The sequence below is a fragment of the Littorina saxatilis genome, linkage group LG9 (assembly GCF_037325665.1).
Source record: "Littorina saxatilis isolate snail1 linkage group LG9, US_GU_Lsax_2.0, whole genome shotgun sequence".
Lineage (NCBI taxonomy): Eukaryota > Metazoa > Mollusca > Gastropoda > Littorinimorpha > Littorinidae > Littorina > Littorina saxatilis.
The window spans coordinates 19346127-19356528 of NC_090253.1; the positions used below are offsets into that span (position 1 = coordinate 19346127).

A 10402-nucleotide genomic window follows, 5' to 3' on the forward strand; every position below is an offset into this window, starting at 1 on the left:
TAGACTTATCCGCATATATATCAGACTTATGGCTGCTACTGTTTTTTGTTGTTGTTGGTTTTTTTCCCCAGTGGATGTCATTACTGCATCTTTATAACGGGGGTTTTCTTCCATTTTTGCAGTTGATGTCAGTCCTTTATCTTTTTCAAATAGCAAATCTCTTCCTTTTTGTATAGTGGATGTCAGCCATGCATCGTAAACACATAGTTCTTATTCGTGTGTTTTTTGCAGTTTATATCATATCAGTCCTGCGTGTTTGACACTAAGCGTTCTTTCTTCTAGTGGATGTCAGTCCTCCATCACCAGCGTCAGCACCAACCTTCCTCTCCCCGTCCCTGGGAACGGCAGTCACGGCGCAGTCAGACCCTTCCGTTGTCAAGCTCTCCTGGCGATTCACAGACCCCGGTAGCTCGGTGGTCACTCACACGCTGAGCATCAACGGCCACAGGCACGGCCGTCACGGCTCAGAGCCTCTGGTCGTCATGGTACCGGGCAGTCATGTGACCCTGCCGCTGGACAAGGGGAGCCTCCTGTCGGATGGGGACGTCTACACGGCATCCGTCACTGCCTGCAACGCCGCGGATCTCTGTACGTCCGCTGTGTCCGCCCCTCTGCTCGTTGACTCGTCGCCTCCCATCGTAGGCAAGTTTGACTCTGAGATGACTTGGCGAGTCCGTGCTGTGAACGATTATTCTGGAAATTTCAGCCATCTTGCGACTGAGATTAACATAGTGTGGACAGATTTTGCTGACGAAGAGTCGGGAATCCGTGGGTATCACCTCACTGCAGGACGATCCTTCAGCAGCGATGAACTCTCCGATGGTGTTGTGTTTGTCTCGCATAACAATGTCTCCTCGACTCAGACATTTCCCCTGAGTACAAGAGAGACTTTGGGGGCAGGAGACCTGCTGGTGTTCAGCCTTAGGGCGGAGAATAACGTAGGACTGATCTCTCCAGTGAAGCGCATGACCTTTGAGGTTTTCGTCAACAACGCTGCAGGAGATGCCGGGACCTTACTTCTTCAGCGACATTCTTGTGCTACCCACTACTGCAGTAATGAATGCACGTGCGCTCCTTCGGGACAGCCATGTCAGCCGAGCGGGCCAGCCGCACAATGCCGGGACCTGTCCAACGATCCTCGCTTTTCTAGCCTTGACCTTGCCCCACGTTTCGGATGTCCTTCGTGTGACCTTGACTTCACCACCTCGGCGACGTGTCTCGAGGGACACTGGACTTTGCCAGACCTCGACTCTTCCACGAGTGTTTCGCGTTTCCAGTGGAGCTTGAGCCTGGCAGGGAAGTCTCCGGGTGTTGGAGTGTTCGACACTGACTCCCAGCCTGCTTGGTATGACGCCGGGCTTCGAACATCCGCGACCTACTGCCTTCCCTATCCGAACACGCTATCGTTGGGTTCGTCCTATGTGTTGCACGTGCGCGCCTGGTTGTCACGCGACAGCTACGTCACTCAGACGTCACTTCCTGTCGTCGTGGATGACTCTGCGCCCGCCAGACGACGTGGCAGATCTGTGATAGAATCCGTTGATCCTTCGTGTAGCGGAGACGTGGACTTCTTCAGTGACAGGGCCGTGACTTCACTGACTGCTTGCTGGTACGGAGTCTTCACTGATGAAGAAAGTGGCATCCAGAATTACGCTGTCTGGATTGGAACGGTCCCTTATAGTAAGTAATGGAGAGAGATTGACTGAAGATTAACTTAAGTTTCTCCTGTTTTGAAGAACACTGTCATATGCGGGTAGCATACACATTTAAAAAAAATTGAGATGACACAGATGACACAGTATCATATTCATTCATACAGGTTCAATGCAGTTCCAATGTTCTCCATATTTCCTGTCTTCTGTTATTTATTCAGCTGTATTGTCTTGTCTCTGTTATTCTTACTAACCCACATTTTATACATTCGTCAATATTTTTATTTTGTTGCTACGGAAGTTGGATCTGACTCACAAATAATTAGCAATACAAAGTCCAGGTTAAACCAAGATCGACACCAAGGGTAGAGCTTGTAGCACCAAACATAATTATGCTGTTCCATTGACTTTGTTCATATGTCACGATGATCAAAGTACTACATTTTTTCCAGGTGATGACTATCAACGAGAACAAAACCTTCAACTCAGCACTTCTACTAACATGGACATGTCATCAATGCTTGAAGGCACGCGCTATTACGTCACTGTGCGAGCTACCAATGGGGCAGGCCTGACGTCAACACTGACGTCAGATGGCGTCATGAAGGACGTCACTTCACCAGTGACTGGTGCTGTCTATGCCTCTTCTCGGCATGCTGCCCACCGCGTCACTGACGACAACACCAAACTGTCTGCTTCTTGGCACGGGTTTAACGACCTGGAGTCTGGTGTGACGTCATATTCCGTGGCGTTGTTTGATGTGGATGACCTCACGACACCTGTAGTGGACTTTCAAGAAACGCTACTCAAAAGGACTCACATATTTGACAACTTGGCACTGACACAGGGCCACGGGTAAGTAGACAGTGTGTTATTTCTAAACAAGGAGAGATGGTGGGATTGTATAAAGCTTTTGTTATTTCAACCTGTTCGAATTGTGACGGTCCCAATATTAATGACATGTTATGTTATGTTTATAACTTGACCTGTTATGGTGTGATTTCTCTTCCCGTCTCATTTTCTGATTTTCCTAAAGGAAGCTGATTATCTATTTCTCTGTCTCATTCCCTCCCTCTCTCCCCTCACTCTCTCTTTCTTGATTTCATCCTCTCACTCTGCTAACGTGTTATTTATTTCCATCAGGTACAAGGTGGCTGTAAAGGCCACGAATGCTGCAGGACTCACAAGCCTAACAGCTTGGTCTCCCGCCATCTTGGTTGACGTCACACCTCCACAAGGCATCACGTGCATCGATTTTCAACTAGCAGCGCAAGAGACGTTGACCTTCACCTCTACCTCGTCCTTCCAGCACGAGCAGTATCACGTGACTTTGCCAGTGAACGTGCCAGCTGAGAGTCATTTACTGAAGGTCCTACTGACTGCTACGTCATTAAGACCCGGTGGTCTTGCCACCGTCACCTTGGATGACGTCACCATGCCGCTCGTATTCGACTTTGCATTTTTTAATCAATCAACCGTGCAGCACGTGTTGATGAGTCCTAGGAAGGGACAGAGAGAGGTGTCTGTGCTTGTGTACGGTAACGCAGGAGCGGTCATAAGTGCCCAAGTGTCCACGTGCTCTCAGAACGTTGTGTCTGATGCCAATGCTGTCACTTTGGAGCAGGTGAGAGGATTATCTTTTCCAGCCAAAAGCTTTGCGTCTTGTTCTTGTTCTTGTTCTTGTTCTTCGTCTTCTTCTTTGTTCATGGTCTTAATCTGCCACGTATAGTTGTGTTTATTTGCACCAGTGGGTTATTACGTGTATGGCCGTTTTACCCCGCCATTTTGGCAGCCATACGCCAATTTTGGGGGATACATCCTGCGCTTGAAAATCGGTCTTGTCAATAATAATAAGCAAGTCATTTTTTATTCAGTTGAGTAATCAAGAGTTATAATTAGTATAATTTTATATGACAAGCATGTCTTTTTCTTGTTAAATAAATACTGTTGTGATTGTTTCAGGTTTCACCCAGTACCTTATCTATCTGCACCACAGTCGTCGACAAGGAATCCTCACTGAAGTCCCTGAAGATAGGGGTGGGCAGCACACCCGGGGGTCTGCAGGTCAAGCCCTGGACACTGGCAGGACAGAGCGGTCACCTGTTGCTGACCGACTTGTCTCACGTGCAACAGTCAGGGCCACTGTACGCAGTAGTGCTGGCTCAGAACCACGCAGGAGCCTGGTCCCGCTTCGTGTCTTCCAAGCCTGTTATGTTTGACACCACGCCTCCCGTCATTTCTGGTGTGAATGTGACGCTGACTTACGGGGATTCCGTGCAAGGAGGTGGCAACATGTCGGTGACTGCTGTGGCTGTGTGGACGGCTGTGGATGATGAGAGCGGCGGTGTCACTTGCACGTGCAGTATCGGTGAGTTGTCTTTCAGTCAGTAGTTATGTTTTGTTGTTGTTGTAGAGTTTTATTATTTTGAAAGCTGCATAGACTCATTTACTGATTGAGTCTTAAACATTGAATGCTTTAGTCAATGATATATTCAGTGTTTTGTCAAGACAGTTAAAACTGGATAAAAGATAAAAGAAAAATTCAAATGAAAGATCCCCCCCACTGCTTACTTCTTGTTATTTTCTATTTTAAAGAAACTGGTGATGAAGGTCAGTTTGAACTATTTCTGCAGTGGGGCAGCAGACGAGTGATGACGTCACGCAGTTGAGAAATGACGTCACACCGGGCAATTGCCAGTGGCGGCTGACAACGCCTCGGCATGGAAGCAGCGTGCATGCCGTCATCAGCTGTAGAAACCAGGTCGACGTCACATCGACGAAGTCCTCGGAACAAGCAATTGTTCTTATGCAGCCTCCAAATGTGACCAAGGTATGAACTGCTCGCTGGGTTAATTGGAGACAAAGTCTTTTCCCGTGAAAGCAATTCTGCTTACTATCTTGAATTTGCTAAGGCTTTTACATGGTATAAGACTATCCCTCCATTTAGAAACATATCAAAAGTCAAATAACTGACTGCTACCAGTGCAGAGTAGGATTCTTTGAAGAATTAATTTCCAAACAGACACCAGCTGCAATTTGTGGAATACAATTTGTTTTTAAAGTACTCACTCTGTACATAAAGCACACAGACTGTTGACTGCTGTCAGTCTTCAACGTGTGACGTTCTGGGGGGTCGACGGAGGGACGTGGTGGCGGTCTGCTCTCTGGAGGGGACGCTCACTCAGTCTGGCTCCGCGACTTAAAGTCAATGTCGTTTGTAGGGGGGCATAGGTAGTGAGCTGCGTCCGTTAGCTCGGGACAGACCCACTACTGAACACCGTCGAAGTGACTCAGCAAAAGTGCAGTGTCATCTTCCGAGGGTAGCCTACCGCAGCGACCCGACATCCCCCCTGGAGCGTCTGTAAAATCGACAAGCCTGGCAGCGGAACGAAATTCAGAGGTGGTTGGAGCAGCGAGTGCAGGGACGGGGCGGTGTGAGAGCACAACGGGACAAAGGAACAAGTGTAAAGACAACAACAACAACAAAAAACAAAAGAAAGCACACAGACTGTTGATTTTTGGTGTTTGTCCAAATGGAGGGATGACCTATATTCCATGTAAAAGCATGGCTAGATGACATTTGACACAGATTGCGGCAACCCGTGTTCTCCGCGACCGCGCCAGCTATCGAGATGTACCATGACTGTCAAAATCTGTACCTTTCTTGCGTTTTATTCTTGATTTTGGTACAGCTTATATTTTATGCCTCTTTCAGACGAACCAAAGCAAGGTAGTAAACAGCCAAACGGAAATGTTTATTTTTCTGTCTATAGTTTGAATACCCTGACCTCATGAATCATTTGACCTTACATCCGTGTCCATGTTTCTTTTTATATTTAGTCAAGTTTTGACTAAATATTTTAACATCGAGGGGGAATCGAAACGAGGGTCGTGGTGTATGTGCGTGCGTGCGTGTGTGTGTGTGTGTGTGTGTGTGTGTGTAGAGCGATTCAGACTAAACTACTGGACCGATCTTTATGAAATTTGACATGAGAGTTCCTGGGTATGAAATCCCCGAACGTTTTTTTATTTTTTTTGATAAATGTCTTTGATGACGTCATATCCGGCTTTTCGTGAAAGTTGAGGCGGCACTGTCACGCCCTCATTTTTCAACCAAATTGGTTCAAATTTTGGTCAAGTAATCTTCGACGAAGCCCGGGGTTCGGTATTGCATTTCAGCTTGGTGGCTTAAAAATTAATTAATGACTTTGGTCATTAAAAATCGGAAAATTGTAAAAAAAAAAAAAAAAATTTATAAAACGATCCAAATTTACGTTTATCTTATTCTCCATCATTTGCTGATTCCAAAAACATATAAATATGTTATATTCGGATTAAAAACAAGCTCTGAAAATTAAATATATAAAAATTATTATCAAAATTAAATTTTTGAAATCAATTTAAAAACACTTTCATCTTATTCCTTGTCGGTTCCTGATTCCAAAAACATATAGATATGATATGTTTGGATTAAAAACACGCTCAGAAAGTTAAAACAAAGAGAGGTACAGAAAAGCGTGCTATCCTTCTTAGCGCAACTACTACCCCGCTCTTCTTGTCAATTTCACTGCCTTTGCCATGAGCGGTGGCCTGACGATGCTACGAGTAAAATGGCATTGCGTTCAGTTTCATTCTGTGAGTTCGACAGCTACTTGACTAAATATTGTATTTTCGCCTTACGCGACTTGTTTCTTCTTTATTCTAGTTTTAATCTTATTTATTGTTTTGTGTCCAGGCTTCTCTTCACTCTGTGCACAACTACGGCCACTTTTCTCCCTACGACCGACCAGAATCAACGTTCCGCTCCAGCGACTCTGACATAATGTTTACCTGGACAGGCGTGGATGACCCCACAGTGGAAAAGTTCCAGTATCGCTTCCTGCTGAATTCTGCTCCAGTGACCGGATGGTCTCCCTCGCCGCTGTACAAAACTGCCACTATCTTGCCAAAGTCTGACGGACGTACGGGAAACGTCACAGCGGAAGTGCGTGCGCTGAACCGGAAGGAGTTGGCGTCGGAAGTTCTGTCAGCAGAAGTGATTCTTAACGACCAGAAGCCATCTTTGACAGGTGAGCTAAAAACATAGTAGTCGTGGTGAGCGTCTTTTTATCTTTAGACCTTTAACCCTTCAACGTAAAGTTTAGTTTCAACACTTTTAAAGGCGCAGTCACAAAAGAAGATCTTGAATTTAACTACGTATTCTGTTTTTAACTCTGCAGGTGTGCGGGCTGCAGCCTCAATATTGAACAACACACTTCACTTGGACTGGGCGGGCGTCTTCAGCACGGATCGTGACGCCATTTTCGCAGTTTACGCGGGAACGTTAGAGTATTCCGGTGACGTCATCAATCATTACGTCACCAGGACGACGTCTTACGCCGCCCCTTGCAACCCGTCACTTCAGCAGTTGTACCTGAACATCCAGTGTATTTACAGCAACGGGTTGTTTAAACTGTATGAGGATAAACTCTCGCTGTAGATGATTAAACAAACAAAATGTGTGATAGAAGAAAGGGAGCGAGTTGGCATGACATATATTGTCTTCATCATAGTCTTTCTACTCATTTCTATTTTGGGTTTTTCTATGTTAGTCACACTCTATAGATGCAGGGATTAAAGTTTCTTTTAATTTGAGAGAGACAGAGAGATATTGATTGATTGATTGATTATGGAATGCATCTTGCATTCCGCGAGAGAGAGAAGTGGAGGGGGGGGGATGGGGGGGGGGGGGGGGGTGATGTTGCGAGTGTTTTTGTGTTTGAAAATTAGATTTACTTTGCAAACTGAATAAATTCTTTGTTATCCTAGGCTTTGCAGGCAGCCATCTCAAGCTAGCAGTGATAGCAGGGATCACTTTACAATCGACTCTTGTATTCTGTTTCTTTATTTCCAATTCTCCCATATTCCCTTATGTACGAGCATGACAGCACCTACCCCCACCCCTCCCCCTTTTTAATCCCGGAAACTTTTAATGATTTACTGATATTATTATGCCTTTGTACTCTTTACTATTGCATTGTATTCCTCTGCCCTTATCTCCGTTGTCCGTCTTGCCCGTTAACCTCAATGCATTGGATTACTCTATTGGCATGACCCCCTCCCCCCCCCCCCCAACTCTACTTCATTCCCCTCTGCTCCCCCTCCCACCCTCCCAAATCCCGGAAACATGTAACATTGTAACATGATACTATTTTGTCCTTGGTCTGTTTGTGAACACTGTCATATACTTCTTCTTCTGCGTTCGTGGGCTTAAACTTCCACGTACTCTCGTGTTTTTGCACGAGTGGAATTTTACGCGTATGACCGTTTTTACCCCGCCATGTAGGCATATACTGTATAAGATAGACTGTATGTTATAATTACATATTATGTATCGTCAACAAGGACGGAAATAGTGTACGCATTTTGTTTTTGATGTTTTCGCGAGGCGGAGTGGGGCTTTAAGCACAACCACTGGTGCCATTTTTCGGAAATTAATTCATTAAAAAAAAAATCCATCTTACCACAGCAAGCAGTCAGGGTGTTCATTTTTGGAATGTGACCAAGTGGAGGGATGGTCTTATTCTATGTAAACGCCAGACCTGATCTGAGACAGTGAGGCGAACTGATTTTTGTTAAGAGATGGGGTTAGCCTTTTAAAAGCACAACCACCTTCAAGATAGCATCCTTCTGGCGTACATTTTATCATGTTGACAAAAGCAGGTCTGTTTAGGCTTTTACATAGGGTAGAAGCTTTAACTCCTTCAACTCGGACGCTTACCATCACCTTATTGTCTAACTGTTTTACGTACCGATTAATTAATACATGTTGTAAATGACACCAATGCAAATCTGTGAATTGAATTCAGAAAAACAGCTGCCAGGCTGTAGAATTTTGCTTGGTGTTTGAGTGAAAGAAAGAACAGCCCAGAGCAGAGTGCGATGGAGAAATGTCGTCAATGGCCTATGCTCCGCTGGGGGCAAAGGGCCTAAGTAAGTAAGTTGAGTGAAAGGATGCTATCATTCTACGTGAAGGCCTGGACAGACAAGTTGTGTTGGTGAACATGACTGTGTATGAGGAAAAGACGGTTCACTCAATCTCTAAAGCCTGTCCTTAACTGGGCGAAGTCTACTACGCGAAGTATATTTCGCGAAGCTGGCCGCACGAAGCTTTAGCACTGAGTTTTCGGTAAAAAGACTTCGCGAAGCTGGCCGCACGACGCTTTAGCACTGAGTTTTCGGTAAAAAGACTTCGCGAAGTCGACTTCGGGTTTAATGAAGGACCGCCTTTAACGCGTGTACTTAACAGGGGGGGGGGGGACAATAATTTACGGAAAATGAGATCAATACATAGTACATGTATATGCTTTTGTTCATACGTGCAGTGTGTATATGAAGAAAGAAAACAGAGATGAGATGATTTCGCCATTTGGAGGATGTCTTTCTTTTTAATTTCTCCTGGAACTGAACCTGTTGTGAAAAGTTGAAAATCTTTCTTTCAGTGTAAAGCACTAAACTGTGTCATCGCCCCTCTTTTGTGTAACAATAGAATATGCAATAAATCAATAACTTGTTTGTGCCAAGTTATTCCTGTGATTTTGTGTTTGTTGTTGTTGCTTTTCTTGGCTTTAAAAAAACACACTTGATTGCGTGTTAATTAAATCTACATCTTTATACCACTTTCAGTTTAAGATCTGTCCAACACCAGTCCAGCCTTGCCTATCGTCTTTTTGAAATTAAGAACTTTAACTTGATGTATTGTTCATAAATTACAAATAAACAATCGGAGAACAATAATTTTAATTCATATCTGCACGCGCGCGTGTGTGTGCGTGCATGCGTGTGTGTGTGTGCGTGCGTGCGTGAGTGTCTGTGTGTGTTTGTGTGTGTGTGTGTGTGTGTGCGTGAGTGTGTGTGTGTGTTTGTGTGTGTGTGTGTGTGTGGGAGCCAGTGTGTTTGTGTGCGCAAAGTACGCATTAACATCCCACAACCACATGGACAGAATGTGGTACATGTATATGAAAACTCAGTCTGAACAGTTTTCGATCAGATAGTACTATATCGGATGCTTTTTACACTTGTTTAACTGACATTTTACTTTCTTTAGGCGTACTGCTTCTAAGAATGTTATATTAAATATTAAATTGCGGGAATGCCGGCTTTCTAATAACTTCAAAACCTCAAAGTCTAGAACTCTGTGTTTCTCAAGTAGTTCTGGTGTTCTATGGTCTCTGACACACCCTTTTGGACAAAGGCTGCTTGAAGTCGATCTTCTTCTTCTTCTTCGTCTTCTTCTGCTTCTTCTTCGTCCACGAACTGAAACTCCCACGTTCACTACCACGTTGTTTTTGCATGAGTGGGCTTTTACGTTTATGACCGTTTTTAACCCGCCATTCAGGCAGCATACGCCGATTTCGGGGGAAGCATGCTGGGTATAACCCACCGAACTCTGACATGGATATAGGCTCTTTTTCGTGCGCACTTGGTCTTGTGCTTGCGTGTACACACGAAGGGAGATAAGGCACCAGCAGATCTGCACATAAGTTGACCTGGGAGATCGAAAAACTCTCCACCCTTAACCCACCAGGCGGCCGCGGCTGGGATTCGAACCCACGACCTTCCGCTTTGGAGGCTGAAGGCCGGGGTCTTACCACTAGGCCATTGCACCCGTCGAAGCCGATGTTCAAACCCGACTACTTGCTGTAGTTAGTATGAATTTTATTAATTAATTTATGAAAAAGCCACAAGTGGATTTTACGAAATTAATTCAT

At 45.0% G+C, this 10402-nt stretch overlaps 1 protein-coding gene across 1 annotated transcript in view; it reads left to right on the top strand.

The window, feature by feature from the left end:
• Positions 1 to 9428, top strand: part of LOC138975530 (uncharacterized) — an 87512-nt gene extending 78084 nt beyond the window's left edge. The window contains exons 28-34 of the mRNA XM_070348237.1: positions 283 to 1680; positions 2105 to 2507; positions 2796 to 3276; positions 3615 to 4020; positions 4286 to 4482; positions 6388 to 6721; positions 6872 to 9428. Coding sequence (XP_070204338.1) covers positions 283 to 1680; positions 2105 to 2507; positions 2796 to 3276; positions 3615 to 4020; positions 4286 to 4482; positions 6388 to 6721; positions 6872 to 7131 — 3479 coding nt within the window. The 3' untranslated portion in view covers positions 7132 to 9428. The remainder of the gene's footprint in view (positions 1 to 282; positions 1681 to 2104; positions 2508 to 2795; positions 3277 to 3614; positions 4021 to 4285; positions 4483 to 6387; positions 6722 to 6871) is intronic.
• Positions 9429 to 10402: the final 974 nt, after the last annotated feature.